The 20,461-nt window shown below is 47.1% G+C and overlaps 1 protein-coding gene across 3 annotated transcripts in view; it reads left to right on the forward strand.

The window, feature by feature from the left end:
• Nucleotides 1-20,461, forward strand: part of BRD3 (bromodomain containing 3) — a 46,498-nt gene that overhangs the window by 20,770 nt on the left and 5,267 nt on the right. For all 3 annotated transcript variants that reach the window (XM_056505498.1, XM_056505499.1, XM_056505497.1), the window contains 10 exons: nucleotides 3,762-4,087; nucleotides 4,642-4,779; nucleotides 5,732-5,879; nucleotides 7,875-8,071; nucleotides 11,443-11,814; nucleotides 15,986-16,114; nucleotides 16,459-16,650; nucleotides 16,976-17,211; nucleotides 17,711-18,003; nucleotides 19,773-19,901. In XM_056505498.1, the coding sequence (XP_056361473.1) occupies nucleotides 3,887-4,087; nucleotides 4,642-4,779; nucleotides 5,732-5,879; nucleotides 7,875-8,071; nucleotides 11,443-11,814; nucleotides 15,986-16,114; nucleotides 16,459-16,650; nucleotides 16,976-17,211; nucleotides 17,711-18,003; nucleotides 19,773-19,901 (2,035 nt within the window). In that variant the 5' untranslated portion in view covers nucleotides 3,762-3,886. The remainder of the gene's footprint in view (nucleotides 1-3,761; nucleotides 4,088-4,641; nucleotides 4,780-5,731; nucleotides 5,880-7,874; nucleotides 8,072-11,442; nucleotides 11,815-15,985; nucleotides 16,115-16,458; nucleotides 16,651-16,975; nucleotides 17,212-17,710; nucleotides 18,004-19,772; nucleotides 19,902-20,461) is intronic.

Below are 20,461 nucleotides of genomic sequence, written 5' to 3' on the forward strand. Positions count from 1 at the left end.
TCTGTTAGAGGGTGGGCACTGCCAAAGGAAGTGGCAGAGCCCTGGGCTGGAGCAGCAGGAGAGCTGGCACACTGCACCCACCCTTCATGGGCCTGCAGAGCTGCTTTTAAAATAGCCCCCACCACTGCAGACAGGAAAATGTTATCCTGCTAGGGCAGGGAATTATTTACATGTTTTCTCCATGCTGTCTCTCCACTGACTGAGCCTGTGCGAGAGACTCAATGAAGAAAGGTGTTTTTTTAAAAGGAAAAAATCCATCCAACCTAGCTGGGTGTTTTGTTGCCTGGTTTGCCATAATGAGGTTGTAACTTAGCAAAAAAAGACTTAAACTCCAGGACTTAAAATCTCCTTTCTCTGAGGTTTTGCTTTTAATTACTATCTCAGACTGAATAAGGAGGAGTGTTCACTCTTCATGTGTGACAGCACTTTAGGGTGTATTTTAAACTTGCAATATCAAAACTGCTTGTGCAGACAGAGAAATCAAGAACAGCTCCTGCTACTTGAACATTATAAGGTTGAGGAACAGGATAAGTAGTGGTTTAAAAATTAAAATTTAGAGAAGTTATTACTGCAGGGCTAAAAGAAGTCTCACCTTGGCCCCTCACTGGAAGGTGCACATGGTGTCTGGTTTTGGCAGTCTTTGCTCCAGTGCCTTGTACAGTGATGTCCTGGGTCACTGTCCCTAATACTTTAAATATTTATTGATACCAGTGCAGTTTCAGTAGGTGTTCAGTCAAGAGCTGTGTAGCTCAATTCTACCTGTAGTTATGGGACAATTTGTAGAAGCTTTGTCTGTGGGTCTACTGAGGTGTCCTCTTGGGTGATTTGTCTGGTAATTTGGGATGTCAGATGGTCAGGGCTCTCATTCTCTCACTTAATAACTCATATTTCACATGGAGTAGATTTCTCAAGCATTAATTTATCTTTCATTGAAAGTCATTGCCTTTGGGACATTTTCAAAGCATTTTTACCTTAATTTCCAGATTTCTCATAGTCCTGCTTTTTGCATTCTCAAAAATGATTCCATTTTGAGTCTTAAGGAATGCTTTGGAAGCAAATTGTTAGTTTTAAAAATTACAAAGTGATCCAGTATCAAAGCAGCTTTCCCAGTGAATGGTGAGGAAGCTGCTGGACCAAGTTCAAGGTGCAGTGAGGCACAGGCCCATTAAAGCTTTATTTGTGACAGGACAGTACTTCCAGTGCTGCTAGACTGTCAGGTAGCTATTCCTGTCTTCTGCAGGGTCCAGCAGTTCAATGCCAGTGCTGCTGGGAGGTTTGGGCCACTTTTGGGTGTAAAAACCAATGTGTTGGGGCATGGAAGTTAAACAGGGAACTGCCATGGTTCTGCCCCTCCTTGTTTTGGTAATGTTCTTAATTAAAATCCTTTCTGAGTTGTGTCACTGATGACTGTTCCATCCCTTTATGTGGACTGCACAAGCTTTATTTAAGCTTGAGGATCAAAATGGCCCAGTGGAGAGGCAGTGCCTGTCCCAGAGAGTTTTCTCTGCTGGGTGGGGTCAGAAAGGAGCTCCCACTATCTGCATGGCACAGATGAGGAGCTGTGGGGTGAAGATACTGAAAGCCTTGGCCAAGGTCAGGCAGAAAAAGCCTGAGAGAGGTAGGAGCTATGGTGGTTTGTTGAATTACAGTTCTGGGATGTAATACAAATTAATTAAAAATCCTTATCAAATTGGGAGTTTGAGGTAGGACATCAGGAAATTCAAATGAAAAGAGAATCATATTTAGCCTCAGGTTATTTAAAGGGAAGACTTAAGTTACATTGCATAGTTTCAAACTTGTGACCCAAATGCTCTCTAGCAGTAGGAATTGCTCTCTGTGGGTGTTTTATTTCCCTTCAATCCTTGCACTGGATTCAGTTTGTTAATCAAGAAGAGAGCAAACAAAATGCTCCAGTGGTGGTCACCAGGAGCCTGCAGCCAGGGTTGCATTCTCTGGGATGATGGATGTTGCTCAGAAACCTGAATCCATGCAGGGAGCTCCCCAGAAGGAGACTGAGTGAAACTTCCCAATTATCTTTTTTTTGTTGTTTTTAATTCTTTGTCTATTTACCCCCCTCCGTCTGAAGATTGAATTTTGCAATATTTCTGCTGCTGCCTTGACTTGATGGAACATTGGGAGAAAATCTGAAATCCCAAGTAACATTCTAGTTATGAAATTCCTTGTCCAGAGGATGCCAGCATCCCTTTTGGCTGCTTGGTGCCTGTCACCAGCAGCATGATCAGATGAGAGACCAGTCCTTTTGGAGCTAAGCTGGGCTCCTGAGTTATCAAAAAATGGACCAGAAGCCTGATTCTGGAGCTATACTCAAATCCATGGCGTTTTTCCTTGGAATATAGTGGGTGTTGTGAACAAATGGTGGCAGCATCAGACCTGGACTTATCTGTTTTCTGCACAAATAGTCACATGTATTCACACAGGGGTTTGGTTTAGGTTTTTGCAGTTCCCTCCCTCTCTGCTGCAGATCTGTTTGTTTGTATGCAGCTATTTTGGTCAATTTTCCCCAAGTTAGGTATGTGTTTACTTTTTGCCTTCATCTAATCAGCAGCTCACAGGCTAAGTTGATGTTCTATATTTAGTCCAGATATTCAGTAGAGATGATTAGGGCTGTATTAAACCAGAAGTTTTTGGGTTTTTCCCAGGATGTCTTCCTGCTTTTTCCTTTGTTTTGCTGCAGCTTCTGTCCCTGCTCATGTTTCTCTGTTCAACCAAGAAGTATGTGCCAGAGTATTTGTATTGCTTTGTAAACATATTTGAAATAATTTCCTCTAGAAAGTGAGTGTGGTCTGTTTGCCATGAGAAGAGTAGCTGCAGTCCTGATGTGAGCTGAAATATCCAATGTTTATGGAAGATGACATAGCAAAGCTGTTTACCATATGCTACACAAGGCACAGTGATACTGGGCTATTTTTACCTCTGCAGTTTGCAGAGGAAAAACCAGAATACAATAATGCAATTTATGTAGTCTCCTCTATTTCAAACAGACAGAGAGAGAACATGACAGCACTGTTTGAGCCAGGTCATGGGATATCAGTATAACACCAGTTATTATCTGAGCCTGGATCTCTAAACTTTGGTACCAAACTGGGGTCAAAACCAGTCAGGTGCATGCAGTAAGAGGCATAATAAGACTTTTATGAGATTCAGAGTGCAGATAACTTCAAGTTGGGCTGTTTCTGGTGACACCTTTCACTCCCAGCAGTTCACAGCCTCTCCCTCTGCCCCTTCTTTCATTTCCCTGGGCTGAGATCCTCTGGCAGCTGTTGTCTGCACTTCATTATGGGATTTCAGAGTACCCATGGCACCAGAGCAGAGCCCTGTGAGCTGACTCTGTGCCAGGCAGCATGGGTCTAGAGACAATGCAGTTCAGTTTACATGGAGCTGGAAGCTATGGATTTAGCAGCTTGCATCAGTGCATTCATGGGAGCCTGCATTACATCCTCACTCTATTCCCTGACAGGATTCTTAGGTTGCTAAGAGTGTTTCTTGACATGAAGATGCTCTCTGAGCCAGCTAAAGCAAGAACTAGTCCTATGAATCTTGCTGTGTCCCTGCAGGCTTTGAATTTGGGAATTGCTATTCCACTTTCTTGATTCTTGAACTGTCCATCTCCAAGATAAACTGTGTTCCAGGAACAGAGTCAATGTGGTAAAGGGCCTGGGTTTAAATATTGTCCACAGAAGCGTGTCAACCTGCCTGCTTCACAAATCTGTATTTACACCCCTCCCTCTCCCTCTCTCTAGTTTGCTCTAGGCTGTATGGTCGCACCCTGGCAATGGGATGTCAGTCCCATTCAGGGAGCATAAAGGAAGAGAGGAGCTCTCCCGGTTGCTGCCGCAGTGACAGCGAGTGAGAAGCCAGCAGGAAGATGTCAGGGGTGACATCAGCCATCCAGGCTCCTCAGGGCCCTGCCAACCCCCCTCCTCCAGAGGTCACCAACCCCAGCAAGCCCGGCCGCAAGACCAACCAGCTGCAGTACATGCAGAATGTTGTGGTCAAGACCTTGTGGAAGCATCAGTTTGCTTGGCCTTTCTACCAGCCTGTGGATGCAATTAAACTGAATTTGCCAGTATGTATCTGTTTTGTGTTGGTCAGATGAGTTTTTGGGGTTAAAGTGGAAATAGCAGTGCCTGGGATGGTGTTGGGCTTCATGTGCAGCATCTCTAATCCAGACCAAGAAAATGACTCTGCACAGCCCTGCAGCATCCTCAGGATAATCACAGCTCTGCAGGTGCTCCAGACCAGCCCAGGGAGAAACTGGGTTAACAGGTGGAAGCCTTTCAAAAGCCAAAGTGCTTTTAAAATTAGAGATTGAAACTTTGAGCACAGTTTTAGCCAGCCCTGATAAATTTCTGTAAGTGCCAGAGGCAGCCTTTTAAAAAGAGAGGTAGAAATGCTGATTCCCAGACTGGAGGTTGTGTGGTTTTGAGCCAGGTTCATAATAATGATAAGACTAAAAAGGTATAAATTAGAAAATAAATGAACATATATTTACATTTATAATTGCCATAAAATTTGGGAGGGGTGTTTTTGGGAGGGGGGATGAGGAGAAAGCAGGGGCTAGAGGGAGATGTGAACAAAACTGCATCAGGAGAGGTAACATCTTGCCTGCTTTTCCAACAGGATTATCACAAAATAATAAAAAACCCCATGGACATGGGCACGATCAAGAAGCGCCTGGAGCACAACTATTACTGGAGTGCCAGTGAATGTATGCAGGATTTCAACACCATGTTTACAAACTGTTACATTTACAACAAGGTAAAAAAAAACTATAAAAACCTTTAGAAAACACCCACCTGCCCCTGTTACTGTGCAGGTTTTGAACAGGGCCGGCTCCAGGCCCTCCTTGCAAGGATTTGAAATGCCACTAATTGCAACCACGTTACTTGAAATGCACAAAGCTGTCTTTGTGCTGCCTCTTTCTTCCCCCAGAGTAGTTACAATGGCAAATATGCCTTTTAATTATAGGTAGATTTCTGTTCTGGCGTTATGCAGCAAGTTTTTACTCCTTTTCTTTTCAGTCAGGAGTTTTCTGGGATGAGCTGCACTTAGTGCAGTGCTCTGCAGGTGTTTCGAGGTGCTTTAATGCTGTGTGTTAGACTGTCTGGCCCTAAATAATGTCTGTTAGCAGCAGAAAGGAGTTCAAGAATCATAACTCTGTTCTTTGACTCTGTCTCCATAAATATGTTCATACTTACACACATTTAGATTGTTGCTTATTATTATTATTATTTTGGGTTTGGCTTGTTTGTTGTTTTGTTAGGCTGTTAAAATTCTTTGTGTTCTGTTTTCTCCAGTCATTTGTCATCATAGACCCAGACTGGAGAACAGCTGAAATAAATTAATTAGTTTGAGCCACAGAATGTGTGTTTAGCCTCTTCCCTTGGACCTGCTGGCAAGCAGGGGAGGACAGCTCATCCGTTCCAGTTTGCTGCTTCCACACTGCTGCACAGGATACTGGTTTATCAGGCTCCTACTGAAGTCCTGGTAATTCTCTGGATGCAGCACACTTAGGGGCTGTAATTATTGCATGCTAGAGCAGAATGGAAGAGCAGGAGAGTGGCAAGCAAGGAGGGAGAAGAGCTAATCTGTTTACTGTCAGCATGTGAATAGCATAATGTATGTGTATCATTTTCTAAGCCTGATCTTCAACCTCGCTGCTTCAGATATGTGAATGATACAACAAAAGCTCATATTCTTCCTTGTGCAGCCCACAGATGACATTGTCCTCATGGCCCAAGCCCTGGAGAAGATATTTCTGCAGAAGGTTGCCCAGATGCCTCAGGAGGAGGTGGAATTGCTGCCCCCAGTTCCTAAAGGCAAAGGTCGCAAGCCCTCGGCAGGCAGCCAGAGCACAGGTACAGATCCAGCCAGGACAGGGAGAGCTGGGGATGTTCCCAAGGCCTGAGCAACCTTCCAGGCTGCTGGGCTGTGCAGTGGGGAGGAGGATGGCAAGGGAGAGGGTGGTCTCACAGTTAGAGCAGTGTGAGATGTCTGGGTGATGCTCACTCAGGGTTCAGAGCTCTCTGTGACCCTGCATTTTTGTCACACCAATCCTGCCATCTGTGATTGCACTTCAGTGAGGGAGGGCAGTGTGCTGCTTCTCTATGCAAAGAAGAAACCAAGGCAAGGAAAAACAAGTTAGTCAGAAATGCCAGTCTGCTGCCAGTGCCAGACCATGGCATGGAAAGCCTTTACAGATTTGGGTTTATACAGCTGACCCTGGGTTCTAGCAGAAATCTGACACAGCAGAGACTTGGACTCAAATTTTACTAATTCACTAAACCCTGTATATTTTTCTTTTGCACACATGGTTACAACATCATAAAATTAAAGGATTTATTATGCCATTGCAAAAAGCTATTTAGACCATTGCATATCACTGGAAACTAAGTTTAGTTCAGCTTACCTAGAACTGATTTTAAATGGATTTAGTTCTAAAATGTCCGAGCATGGTAAAACAGTTCATAAAGGACCTTGTGTGGGCTGAGTTAAATGATTGCAGTTTTGTTTTTTTTTCCTCTAAACAAGGTCTAATTGTTGCTCTGGGAAAATCAATTGTTCCTCTGTTTTCCCACATTTCAGGTGCTAAATGGAGCTATAACTCTATCCAAGCTCAGAGAAATTAATGATGATGTATCTTTTCAACATCCTTTGATAAAACATCGAAGGAGGATTGCTGCTTTGGTTATTAGGTAGTAGGTTTGTCCCCCTTGTTACAACAGCAGGCAGGTTTTTAGCAGTGCAGGTGTAGCATCAGAGACATTGAGGCCATCAAGAGGCTTAAGCACTGCTGAGAATCATAAAATATGGAGTTGGAAGGGATCACTGAGCCCAGCTTATGTCCCTGCACAGGACAACCCCAAGAGTCCCACGCTGTGCACTTGTGGCAGATGTGAAGTGCTTTGGACTCCTGGGTGCCCAGGTGGTTTAGGGCAGTGGTTGTTGCCATTTGCATGGTGTGAGCCCCTCCCACTGTTCCATCTCCTCCTCTTTAGCTGAGCTCAGTGCAGCTCTGGGAGCATCCAAGGGATGAAGACTGTCCCAGAGCAACATACTCCATGTGAAAAACTAGAATTATTTTGCTTGTGGCTCACCTAAACCTGTGGCACACGCACTTAGATAATAGATCCCTCACTTTTGTCATACCCTGGGGTGTAACATCACACACTGTGTGACAAAATCAAGCAGCACCAATTCTCTCCTGTGCCCAGTGACGTCTCTTTGAGCCTGAGCTCACTCACTGCACAGTGTTTGGTGGTCTTAGAGTTCTTGTTTTCCAGCTCAAGCACTGAAGGAAGAGTCAGAAGCCGTCCTCTGAGGTTTTCAAGGTTGTTTATTCTTTCTTATCTAAGGAATTCTTTCCCTGACTTACAGAGGTCTGTTGAGCAGGTCAGTCAAAGGCACACTGCCTGCCCTCTGGGCAGGTCTTATATTTTATAATATAAATTGCATACATGATGTTTGCAATTACTTTCCAATTCATGGCACTTACATTGCACTGTCCAGCTTTCTCCCAAACCAATCCATAAGTGCCATCCTAACCCAAAGAGATGGATGCCACAAAGAAGAAGGAAGACACACCACGCCCAAATCTCTCTGGACCCCTTATTATAAACACTTTTATAAATTCACTTTTCTACCTTCTAACAATCTAATTTACACTCTACTTATTTTTTATGACTTGTAATTCTTCCCGTAACGATGGTAATTTTTCCCAGGGACTGAAATCAAACCCACAGGGGTCTCGGGCACTGTGAGCCCCCTGCCCAGGTCTCAGTGGAAGCCAGGGGATATCCTGGATTGCCACACTCTCCCAGCTGTAACCACCACCTTTCCCTCTCGTTTGAAAGGAGCTCAGCAAGCCGTGGCCGTGTCCTCCGTGTCCCCGCCGGCCCCGTTCCAGCCCGTCCCCGCAGCCGTGTCCCAGACTCCCGTCATCGCCGCCACGCCCGTGCCAACCATCACCGCGCCCGTCCCGCCCGCCGCGCCCGCGCCGCCCGCCGCGCCGCTGCTGCCCGTGCTGCCGCCCGCGCCCCCCGTGGTCAAGGTAAATGGGCCCCTCTTCTCGGAGCTGCACCCTGCTCTGAGCTGCACCCTGCTCTTGGAGCTGCACCCTCCTCATGGAGCTGCACCCTGCTCTTGGAGCTGCACCCTCCTCTGAGCTAAACCCTCCTCATTGAGCTGCACCATCCTCTCGGAGCTGCACTGCTGTGCCCTGTGCTCCTGCTGTGCTCCCTGTGCTCCTGCTGTGCTCCCTGTGCTCCTGCTGTGCTCCCTGTGCTCCTGTGCTCCTGATGTTCCCTGTGCTCCTGTGTTCCCTGTGCTCCCTGTGCTCCTGCTGTGCCCTGTGCTCCTGCTGTGCCCTGTGCTCCTGCTGTGCCCTGTGCTCCTGCTGTGCCCTGTGTTCCTGCTGTACCCTGTGCTCCTGCTGTGCCCTGTGCTCCTGCTGTACCCTGTGCTCCTGCTGTGCCCTGTGCTGCTGCTGTGCCCTGTGCTGCTGCTGTGCCCTGTGCTCCTGCTGTACTCTGTGCTCCTGCTGTGCCCTGTGCTCCCTGTGTTGCTGTGCCCTGTGCTCCTGATGTGCCCTGTGCTCCTGATGTGCCCTGTGCTCCCTGTGCTCCTGCTGTGCCCTGTGCTCCTGCTGTGCCCTGTGCTCCTGCTGTGCCCTGTGCTCCTGCTGTGCCCTGTGCTCCTGCTGTGGCCTTTGTTCCTGCTGTACCCTGTGCTCCTGCTGTGCCCTGTGCTCCTGATGTGCCCTGTGCTCCTGATGTGCCCTGTGCTCCTGTGCTCCCTGTACCCTGTGCTCCTGCTGTGCCCTGTGCTCCTGCTGTGCCCTGTGCTCCTGCTGTGCCCTGTGCTCCTGCTGTGCCCTGTGCTGCTGCTGTGCCCTGTGCTCCTGATGTGCCCTGTGCTCCTGCTGTACTCTGTGCTCCCTGTGTTGCTGTGCCCTGTGCTCCTGCTGTGCCCTGTGCTCCTGCTGTGCCCTGTGCTCCTGCTGTGCCCTGTGCTCCTGCTGTGGCCTTTGTTCCTGCTGTGCCCTGTGCTCCTGCTGTGCCCTGTGCTCCTGATGTGCCCTGTGCTCCTGATGTGCCCTGTGCTCCTGTGCTCCCTGTACCCTGTGCTCCTGCTGTGCCCTGTGCTCCTGCTGTGCCCTGTGCTCCTGCTGTGCCCTGTGCTGCTGCTGTGCCCTGTGCTCCTGATGTGCCCTGTGCTCCTGCTGTACTCTGTGCTCCCTGTGTTGCTGTGCCCTGTGCTCCTGCTGTGCCCTGTGCTCCCTGTGCTCCTGCTGGAGCCCTGTGCCCTGTGCTCCTGTGCTCCTGCTGTACCCTGTGCTCCTGCTGTGCCCTGTGCTCCCTGTGTTGCTGTGCCCTGTGCTCCTGCTGTACCCTGTGCTCCTGCTGGCAGCCTTGGCTCTTGGGTTGGACAGGGTTGACAACAGTTCTGCTGGTTTGTATACAGCCCAGCTCAGGTGATGCCACCTGTTGTTGCATCTTGTTGTTGCTTGGGGTGAAGGCAAGTAAAGGAGCAGGAAAGGCCTTTGCAAGTGTTTATTTCAGCCACAGGTCTGCATTGTCCAGAGCTCAGGCAACAAAGGCAAAGGGGCCTGTGAGGGCCTAGGGATGAGCAGGGCGGGGAGAGCATCAGGGACCAGTTGCCAAGGGACAGGGGGTGTTCAGGGGTGGGGTTAGGGAAAAAGGCCAGCAGGGGAACAGGTGGGAGTGACTGTAAAGCTGACCGACAGGGAGAGGGCACAGGGCTTGCTGTGGCTGCTCTAATTGGGAATGCCTTTCTGGGTCCCCACAACCTGTGTTTGCTCCAGCCTCTCCTTTCACAGCCTTCCCCTGTGCTGCTGCTCCAGGGCTCTTGCAATTCTCCCCATTTTGCACCAAATAGCTCAAAAAATCTCTTCCCTCTGTAACTGAGCTCCTGATTCTACTGGGGCTGTTCCTTTAAAGTTCGCAGCTCCAAGCATCTCTTCCCTCTGTAGCTGAGCTCCTGATTTTGCTGAGGTTGTTCCTTTAAGGTTTGTAGGCTCAAAACACCTCTTCCCTCTCTGACTGAGCTCCTGATTTTGCTGAGGCTGTTCCTTTAAGGTTTGTAGGCTCAAAACACCTCTTCCCTCTCTGACTGAGCTCCTGATTTTACTGAGGCTGTTCCTTTAGAGTTTGCAGCTCCAAAGCATCTCTTCCCTCTCTGACTGAGCTCCTGATTTTACTAGGGCTGTTCCTTTAAAGTTTGCAGCTCCAAGCATCTTTTCCCTCTGTAACTGAGTTCCTGATTTTACTGAGTCTGTTCCTTTAAGGTTTGCAGGCTCCAGCATTAGGAATGTTCCTCTCTGCTTTCAACCAGTTCAAGACAAGCCTGTCACTCCAGTTGGAGGAGACTGATGTTGCCTGCAGGTTTTGGGTGCTTTAGTTCTGTCTTCCTTACTGAGTAATCTTTTGGGAGTTGTCACTGGTGTTTTGCTATTTATTATGTTAATTTATGGGTAAATGAAGACATTACCTAAATAATTGAAATTTTCTTAGCAAGATGTGTATTGCCATAAAAATGAAGAAAGCATAGCTCAGAGAAAGCTGGGGGTCTTTTTATCTCAACTGTGGAATTAACTGGAACAATTTTGGTTGTGAGGTTGCTTGGACCAGAAGAGGCACAGAATTGTTTTGCTTTTTAACTCAATAGTTTGGAAATTGCTAGAGAAATTGTAAGTCAGATCTTGCAGCTAAGCTGTCTTCCTCCTGTCTCATATTTCAGTTTCTGTCCAAGTAACTTGCTTCTGAGAATCAATTTCATTTGAAAACTCAAGGATGAACCCAGAAGTGAGTTTGCCAAATACAGACTGTAAAATTAATTCTGCTCAGGATTTACTTAAGATTTCCCTTAGATTTCTCTAAGGAACTTTTTCCTCCCTATCTCCCTCTCCAGAGAAATAAATCCTTCATAGAAGCACAGGAGAGCTGACTGGCCAGTCACAGCTTGAATTTATGTGAGAGGGTTTGTTTGCTTAAAGCAAAATCTACCTTAGCACACCCATTAATACAAGGGAGTGAGGCTCATGGGTCTTTGGTGATTAAAATGCTTTGGTTCAGAACTTATAGCCTGATCCTGCCACTGGGACTCAGACACGTGGCTCAGTTAGTGCCACTTGCTCAGTCCTGATGCATCAGCTGAGCTGCAGCAATCGACTGGGCAAACACAGGGTAAGAGTCCTGCCTTCCATCTCAGGGAAATATCCCATTTTGCAGCATGCTTGGGCTTGGGTTGGAGCAAATGCTTGGGCACTGTGGCTCAGGTGACGTGCACAAATCCCATTTACCCCAGTGAAATAACCGGGTTTTTCTGGCAGAGCTAAGGATGAGCTGTGCTAGGCTTTCTGCTGGGCATGTACTGATGGAGCCTGTCCCTCTGCTGTTTCAGAAAAAGGGAGTGAAGAGGAAAGCAGACACCACCACCCCCACCACCTCTGCCATCACTGCCAGCAGGAGCGAGTCCCCCACGGCGCTGTCGGACCCCAAACAGGCCAAAATCATCGGGCGCAGGGAGAGCGGCGGCCGCCCCATCAAACCACCAAAGAAGGACCTGGAGGATGGAGAGGTGCCCCAGCACGCAGGGAAGAAGGGCAAACTCTCTGAGCACCTCAAGTACTGTGACAGCATCCTCAAGGAGATGCTCTCCAAGAAGCACGCAGCCTATGCATGGCCCTTTTACAAGCCCGTGGATGCAGAGGCCTTGGAATTACATGACTATCACGATATTATCAAACACCCCATGGATCTCAGTACTGTGAAAGTATGTCCTCATTTACCACCTCTTTTTGTGGGGCTCCCTCTGGTTGCTCCTTTGTGGGAGGGGGAAAGGGAAAGGGTGGAAACCGACCCTGTTTGGATACCAGCTGGATATTTTTATATTTTGTTTCCTTCCCCTCTCCCTTTTTTGCAATAACCTGGGACAGCTTTTTTTTTTTTTTCTGCCCTGCAAAGCAGATGATGTACACAAAGCATCCTCTCCTCTTTGTGGTATTTAACTGGTGCTCTTAGGATTGTGTTGCACTCTGAGAAGAGGAGGTGCTTGATTTCATAGGATTCAATTGATGGTGTCCCATTTCCAGAAGCTGCTGCCTACCCACTTGGTGGTGGCAGATAGGCTTACACTGAGCAATTCCAACTGGAATGTGATGGTTCTCAGGGAGATGTCTGATGGCTTTGTGGTTCATGCTTGGCCCCTCAAGAGTTTAGCTTAGTATGGTCCAATATTCTTGTTTTTCCCAGTAGGTTTGGAGGTTTGCTGAATCCCTTCATGAAGCAAAGGGAACTTTGTAGCTCCCATTTTCTTGTGAGCCAGGCACTGGATTCTGTGTGGATGGAGGGGAGATTTCCTGTGCAGGAGGTGAAGATGCTGTTGCTGGCTTTCACTGGCACTGCCAGAAGGGTTTTACTGCCAGCTGAGCCAGTGCCTGGGACTGTCTGAGTGCCCAGGTGACCAAAGGGCAGCTGTGGCTGTGATTCCTGTCGTGTTCCTTGGCAGATCCTGTGTGGTACCTGGGAGCAGCATGTTACACTCTGATGTGCCTGCATCCATCCTAGGGATGCTCTGGGTCTCCAGAGATACCTGCAGCCTGCTAGTTGAATCCTCAGGTGACTGCAGGAAGATTAAAGAGGGACAGAGTGAAATCCTGACCTTCTCAAACTGGTATTTCCATGTGTGCTTAGGTGATTTCTTATTGCAAGAAATCCTTGTGCTGTGTCCTGAAAAATCTAGGTGCAGAGCTGTGATTTCTTGGGTTGGTGACTTCTTCATACTTAAATCTCTTTAAGGCCCCGACTTCACTCTTTTAAAATTGTGCACCTCTGCCCCTTTCTGGCAAGTGCAGGTGATATCCTCCCTCTGCACCTGATAGTGTAGGGTAGAAAACTGGAGACAGGCTGATGGCAAACCCAGTGGAGTCTTTGACACCTAAAGACTCTGGGTTTCTCATTCCACATGGTATAAATAAAGTTGTTTGAAGTGCTGTCTGGTATTGGTTTTTATGGAGTGTTTTATTGTCATTGCTCTTGGCCTGCAGATCATGGTGTGGCTTCTCAGAGATGCAGCTCTTAACATTCACTGTGTGGAACAGAAACCTGCCCTTTGCAGGCAGTGTCATTTTCCAGTGTCAGGGACTTTCTCTGTGGCTCTGAAAGGTTTTTAGATTTAATTCTGCCCAAGTGACAATGGCTGTGATAAAGCAGCACAACTAAGGGCCTCCAAAGTAACCTGGGAGGAATTATGTGAGAAAATAAAACACGAGCATTGCTGCAGCTGCAACACATCTTGTCTATTTGCTTCTGTGGCTGTGTTGGGTTTGATTTTCCTCTGAGAATATCCTGCATGTCCAGGAGCATTTTTTTCCCTGGCAGAGCTGTCTGCAGGAGGATTTGGAGGTTGTTTTCTCTGTGTGTGGTGGAGGAGGCAGTGGTGGCTGTGCCAGGGGCAGGTGAGATGGAGGGGCTGTAGCTGAGCTTGTTCCAGCCAGGGATGTGCTGGAATTTTGTGCTGGAGCTCAGATTGAGAATGGGAACAGCTGAAGGGACAGGACCTGTGAGCTCATCTCCACCTCAATTCTCAGAAAATTCACAGAAAAAGAAAGAGCAGAGGTGCCTGGAGTAGGAAAGGGTGGAAGTGTGAGGAGAGAGGGGCAGCAGCTCTAATTCCCTGTGGAGGGGGATGCACGAGGCTGCAGCTGCTGCTGTCCCCAGGCAGGCAGGGACCACCTGCAGAACATCCCTGTCCCCTCTGTGGTGCTGGGGGACCTGGAGCACCTCCTGTCCTGCTCCATCCCCTGGCTGCCAGTGACAGGGACGTCTCTGCCTTTGCTTTTCTCAGTGCTGAATGAGCAGCAAGCCTTGCTGTGCAGGAGGATTTGCACTTTAGGAATAAAGCACTTCCTCCAGGGATGGAACTCTGCTCACCCCTTAGTTTTCCTGCAGTGAGCTGCTCTTTTTCAGAGCAGCTGAGCTCAGGGTCTTAAAAGTGAGGAGACATTCTTTGTGTCTTCTGTGAGCAGGACAAGACTTACCTTAGAGCAAGGGACACATTAGACATGAGGAAACAAATTTATGAACAGCAAAGATGATTAAACAATTGATTGAGGGGGAAAATGAGATTGCTGTGGCAGATGCTGTCTGTGGGACAGAGGATGGGTGAGCTCCACCTCTGCCAGCCCTGCCTGACTCCTGATTTCCAGTTGTAAATGTAATCACTTTTTTTTTTTTGTAAGCAGCTGGATATTTCCAAGTGTATTTATAACAAGATATTCCAGCCCACCGATTTAAAATGCTTTTCTTTCTTTTGTTAAGCTAATTATTCTTCATAAGAAATAAAACAAAAATCCACAGATTAAAACTGCAGGGCTAGAAAACTGTTGAGTTTGGATGAAAAGCAAGGCCTCAGACACTGGAATGTATTTCATAGGCAGTAATCAGGCCCTGAGTATGCCAAACAAATATAAAAAGGCCTTTCATGCATAAGATGTATTTTAAAATAAACTCTTTGGTTTGAACATATGTTTTGCTTCGGAATTGGTCTGAGAGGCTTTTCAGACAGGAGCACCACAAACCTATTTCCTTTTCTGCCTTTGTGCTGTGGCTTCCAGGCTGTCTCCTGGTTTATTCACCAGGAAAATGAGGTCTCCTGACAAAAGTTTGACAGATGTCTGGCTGCAGGGATGTCACCACCCTGCATCAGCTCCCTCAGAAGCTGAATCCCTGGAGGTGAAATTTCTGCCCTTTTCACAACAAAAACAGCTCCAGGAGTCATTGCAGTGTTTCAAAGCAGTTAAAAGTCTATCACAGCTGTGAAATGTCTGTAGTTCTGTGAAAAATGGGAATTTTGCTTGTGTTAGGGGTGGGTGACAGACCCTGAGCCTCCCTGAGTGCTGTTGGGATGGGGGATGTCTGTCCCCATCAGCCTGTCTGCCATCAACCCTTCCCTTCTCTGGGGATACAGGTGCCCAAGACATACAAAAGGGAAGCCTGTAAGCACTTGGCAAATAGAGAATTTCTTTAAACCCAGGTCTTTTAAATGCAAATGAAACCTAGTGTTAGCTTCTGGTTCCTTTCAGCAGGAGTAATTGGAGCTAAGGTTTTATACATAGTAGTAATATATGCACAAAATCAATTAAGTGCTAGGAATGCTATAAACTGCTCTCTAAACCCAAATCATTGAGTTCCAAACAGCAAGAGAAATGGCTGGAAGTGAGAGCTGCAAAATAAGAGAAAGGAACAAGGTACAAATATTTGACATTTATCCTCACTACTCTAGAAATAACATTATGAGTAGGTTCATGGAGGGTGAAGTCTGTATCCATTTCTATCAGTTGGACTTAAATGAAGAGTGGGAGTTGTAGTTTAGCTGTAAATGCCTATTTTGCTGCAGGGATTGCAGAGCAAACCTCCTGCCCTCTGTTAGCAGGAACTCAGATTTTCATGATCTTTTCTGCCCTTTCAGATTTATAAGGCAAATATATCCAAGCATATGTAGAAACACACACTTCAGATACTCCTGTAATTGTAACTTGCTTGTTGACTCTTGCCCTTTCCATCCATGATCTTTGTTTTTATTACTTTCTGATCCATTTTTCTAAATGATTTTTTTAATAATTCCTAAATGTTTTCTGGTAGAATGTGGACCCTGACAGATTTATACTCTACTACTTAGAAAACAAGGCCAATTTAGACTCTTATTATTTAAACTGCTATGAAATATCAACTGGTTTGGTTGCCTGGTGTTTGTTTTATAAAGCAGAAACTCTGAATGGTTAGGAACCAATAACCCAAATAACCCAAATCAAACTTCCATTCTCTTAGATGGGATTTTTGAGGCTGAAGTTCTCATGTCCTCCATGCTGTTGCTACAAATACCTTTTGCTTATGGCTTTTTTTTTTTTTTCTTTCCCCTTTCCCTTTGGCTTGTTTATTTGCAGAAGAAAATGGACAGTCGGGAGTACCAGGATGCACAAGGTTTTGCAGCAGATATTCGGTTAATGTTCTCTAATTGTTACAAGTACAATCCTCCAGACCACGAGGTGGTGGCCATGGCCAGGAAGCTCCAGGTAAAGGTGTTGGCAAATGCATCTTCCAGAGGGTTTTTTGCTCAGGTGCAAGGTGAGATCCAGGTGTGGATCTGCTCTTGGCACCAACAAGGGAGATTTCTCCAGCCCTTGGAAAGAGCCTCGTGCTCTCTGCAGGACTGTTGTGCTCTTCACATGGCATGGGCCCAATGCCAAATATTATAATCTTTTAAAGTATGGAGATTTTTCTTAGGCTTTTCCATATTCTGTGTATTATTATTTACTTGTAGAGCACAAAGACCCTGCCCTGATGTGTTTAAGAGACCAGAGTGAGCTCTTTGTGGCCGAGACTCCTTTGGTCACCAATTTTTCTCTATTTTTTACAGGATGTCTTTGAGATGAGGTTTGCAAAAATGCCTGATGAGCCTGCAGAGGCCCCCCCTCCACCTCCCCCAACAGCCCCAGTGGTGAGCAAAAGCACAGAGAGCAGCCACAGCAGCGAGGAGAGCTCCTCTGACTCAGACAGCTCCGACTCCGAGGAGGAGCGGGCGACTCGGCTGGCCGAGCTCCAGGAGCAGGTACTGCACCACCCCAGCCCTGGCTGTGTGCATCACACACAGCACAGCAGCAGGAACTGTGTCCTGAAACATCCCACCTAGGCTGGCATGCAGGGAAACATTCCCAACCTAAGGGGGAAAGCGTTCAGCTGTGCAATCCGTGCATGTTTCTTCATTTCATCAATTTTTTTCAAGATCGTTTTTCTCCATGCTGATGCTCTCTCCTTCTTTCTGCCATCACAGAGTATGAACTGCTTGATTTTTGGCTACAGCTTGGGATGTAGAGGGAGGGGTTTGTGGAGGCAGCAGTTACCTTGCCTTGATGATTTTTCCTGTTCCCTCCCAGCTGAAAGCCGTCCATGAGCAGCTGGCTGCACTGTCCCAAGCGCCAGTCAACAAACCAAAGAAAAAAAAAGAGAAGAAGGAGAAAGAGAAGAAAAAGAAAGATAAAGAGAAGGAGAAAGAAAAGCACAAAGTCAAAGCTGAGGAGGACAAGAAACCCAAGGTGGCTCAACCACCCAAACAAACCCAACAGAAGAAAGCCCCAGCTAAGAAAGCGAACAGCACAACCACAGCTAACAGGTGAGAGCCAAGGTGCCTTGAGAGGAGAGCCAAGAGCTTCCAGCTCTGCCCTTAATTCCTGGGGAAGCTCAGTAGTTGTTAATTTGCTGCTGAACACTGTTCCCATTCCCAGACAACTCCAGGGAGTCTTTAACTTGGAGCTGGCAGTGGAACCATGGTGTTTTCACTGTCCAGCTCTTTGAATCCCTGCCTGATTGCTCTCAGATAAGGTTTTGGGGCTTGCCTTTTGTGCAGCCACCAAGAACGTGCTATTTCATGGCTGCACCCCTGCTGCTACTTGGGCTCATTGTCACACTTCACAGGGCTAAAATATAATAGGAACACAACAGCTGATCTCAGGCTGCTGAACTTTTTCAGCACTTGTGGTGCCGTTCCAGCCATCTGACAAGAGCTTCAAAGCCAAGAGCATGGGGATGTTTGTTACAAGGGAGTTGAGGGGGGAGAAAAGAATTCATTGCTGCATCCCCATGAACGTTTTCATGCTTGACAACCTCCCCAGGCAGCCCAAGAAAGGAGGCAAACAGGCATCTGCAAGCTACGACTCGGATGAGGAGGAGGAAGGGCTGCCCATGACCTACGATGAGAAGCGACAGCTCAGCCTGGACATCAACCGGCTGCCCGGGGAGAAGCTGGGCAGGGTGGTTCACATCATCCAGTCCCGGGAGCCTTCCCTCAGAGACTCCAATCCCGACGAGATTGAAATAGATTTTGAAACCTTGAAGCCCACAACCTTACGAGAACTGGAGAGATACGTGAAATCTTGTTTACAGAAAAAACAAAGGAAACCGTTTTGTAAGTTACCCTCCCGGGGCACGTGTTCCCCCCAGCAGCTCTTGGGCTCAGCTTTGGAGTCAGGGCATGTGCACTGAGATTCTCTTATCCACCTCTTGGGGATGTGATGGCAGGAATTTTTAGAGATTTTTTTTCCCACCCAAGGAAATGTACAGAAACTTCCTGTTTTTCTCTGTTCTTTGTTCCCCTGGTGTCCTGCTGCAGAGACTGGAGAGCCAATGTGTTCCTCTGCAAGACCTGTGGGATGCCTTTATTACTTACCCAGGCTCTGGAAGGCCCTGTAAAGGTTTCATTCTCATTGTGTCAGGTGTTACGTGCACCCATCTGGAAGGATCAGTTTCTTATCCTGAATAGTTTATCATCTAATTAGGAAGGAAACAAAAAACGTGGTTGGGATCCAAACCACCAAAGCAATAAATGATTTGCACAAGGTTTCCTGTGGATTCTGGGCGTGTCTGAGTTGTGTATTCACCCCAAAACTCTCCCTGTGTGTCCTGATCACCACATTGGCCTCACCCCCTGTCAGTTCAGGGGGTGAATGTCAATCTGCTGCTGAGTGTGTGCTTCAGACTTTGTGCCTCATCCACAAAGTGAATTCCTGCAGCCCCTGGAGAGTTTAGCTCCAGCTGGACAGCAATAGGATCACTTACCTGAAGTGCTCCTGGCCCTCTTGGTTAAGGGAGTTTTGCTTCTAAGATTATGATACAGAAGCTACTCCTTGCTCTTGCAAAGCATCTCCATTCCTTCCTCACAGGATTTTCAGGAAGGCCTAAGCAAAGCACAGACTTGGACCTTTCTTTTTGCTTTTTTTTTTTTTTTCCCTGAATCCTTCACTCTTGGCATAGCTCAGGAGAGGATTTTCCAGAGTGCTTAGGAGCAGGAAGCATCCTTCAATTTTGGAGCCAGAGCACAGAGTAACACAGAATAACCTCAGCTATCCACCCTGTGAGCCTGGCATGCCTGAGCCTGGCTGGACTCCTGTGCTGAGTGCTCCCTCTTAGGACTGTGCTTTCCAGACTTTTTTGTTGTTGTTGGTTTTTTTAAAATCATTTCTTTAAGACAGCTCACAGAAATTTAGGTATTTCCTTGCTGGATCAGGCAAAATATCTGGCTCCTGTCTTGTGCTTCCAATCCTGGCCAACACCTGTGTTCAATTACCCCTCCTCTTGAGAAATGTTTCCTTTCCTTGGCAGTGTGAGTGTTGCTGGTCCTTCTCACCCTTTCCATCCTGGTGTAGTTCAATTCCTGTTGTCTGCCAGCCTTTGCCACAGTTTTTAATTTGCCTTTGTTTGTTTTGTTTTCTGTTTAGAGCATCATAAACCACAGTAGATTCTTCTGTGAGGGGATGGAAGTTTTAATGGCAGATGCTTTACTCCTGACAACCTTTAATGGGACACTTTATTTTACAGGGCAGAAAACCCATGTAACAATTCTGTAATTACAAATCTGTAATTATTGACCATATAACTGGCTGGTAAGTAACCTGTAATGACAAGGTTATTACATGGATATTTCTATCTTCTAAAATACTTTCCAGAAGATCTCTCTTAAAAAAAAATTGCATGTTACAGGATGGTGGTGATTGGATGAGCAAGGCAACTTCAGGTGTTGTCTTCTCTCTGGGATGTGTAGTTGCTGTGTGAGCACTGGATCTTGGCAGTGTCACTGCTGAGTGTGCACACAGGTGTACATGCCCTGTAAAATAGTGATGTCCACTCTTTGCCCCTGCATCCCTGCACTCTCAGAAACTCTGCATTCCTCCCCCACAGCTGCCAGTGGCAAAAAGCAAGCAGCAAAGTCAAAAGAAGAGTTAGCTCAGGAAAAGAAGAAAGAACTAGAAAAACGGTTACAGGACGTCAGTGGGCAGCTAAACAACAACAAGAAGCCTGCAAAGAAAGGTAATGGCTGTGGGTTTGTGAAAACAGCACCCAGAAGTGGGCAGGCTTTGTCACAGGGTCCAAACCTGTGCCTTGGGTTTGGATCTGTGACAGGAGCCCTCAGGGAGTTCCCTCAGGGCACTGAGCTGCTGTGTGGGGCTGCTGTGGTCCCTGGCCAGGTGGAGACTCCTGGGTGGCAAACAGGAGCTGTCTGGGGGCAATTCCTCCTTCCCTGTGTCAACCTGCACCACAGAGCTTCTAACACATGGGGTTAAAAACCCCAAAGGTTCCCCCAGTGCAAACAAAGCTTTCCCAAGGGGGTTTCCTTGCTCAGAGGTGCCACTGCTCCTGGGGTGATCCCAAACTCCCAGGGTGTCCTGGTCTGAAGGACAGGTGTCTTCCAATAAAGGCAGGAGCTTCTCTTTGAAATGGAGAATGTAAACCCCCTCCCTCCAAATTATTGTAATTTTGAAATTAAAGGGCTCTCAGGCAAAGATATGGAATTAGCAATAACAGTTCTTTACTAGGAAAATTAAAATAGCAATGCAGTATTACACAGAACAATCCCAGCCCTGCCAGAG

The sequence above is a fragment of the Oenanthe melanoleuca genome, chromosome 17, assembly GCF_029582105.1.
Source record: "Oenanthe melanoleuca isolate GR-GAL-2019-014 chromosome 17, OMel1.0, whole genome shotgun sequence".
Classification (NCBI taxonomy): Eukaryota; Metazoa; Chordata; class Aves; order Passeriformes; family Muscicapidae; genus Oenanthe; species Oenanthe melanoleuca.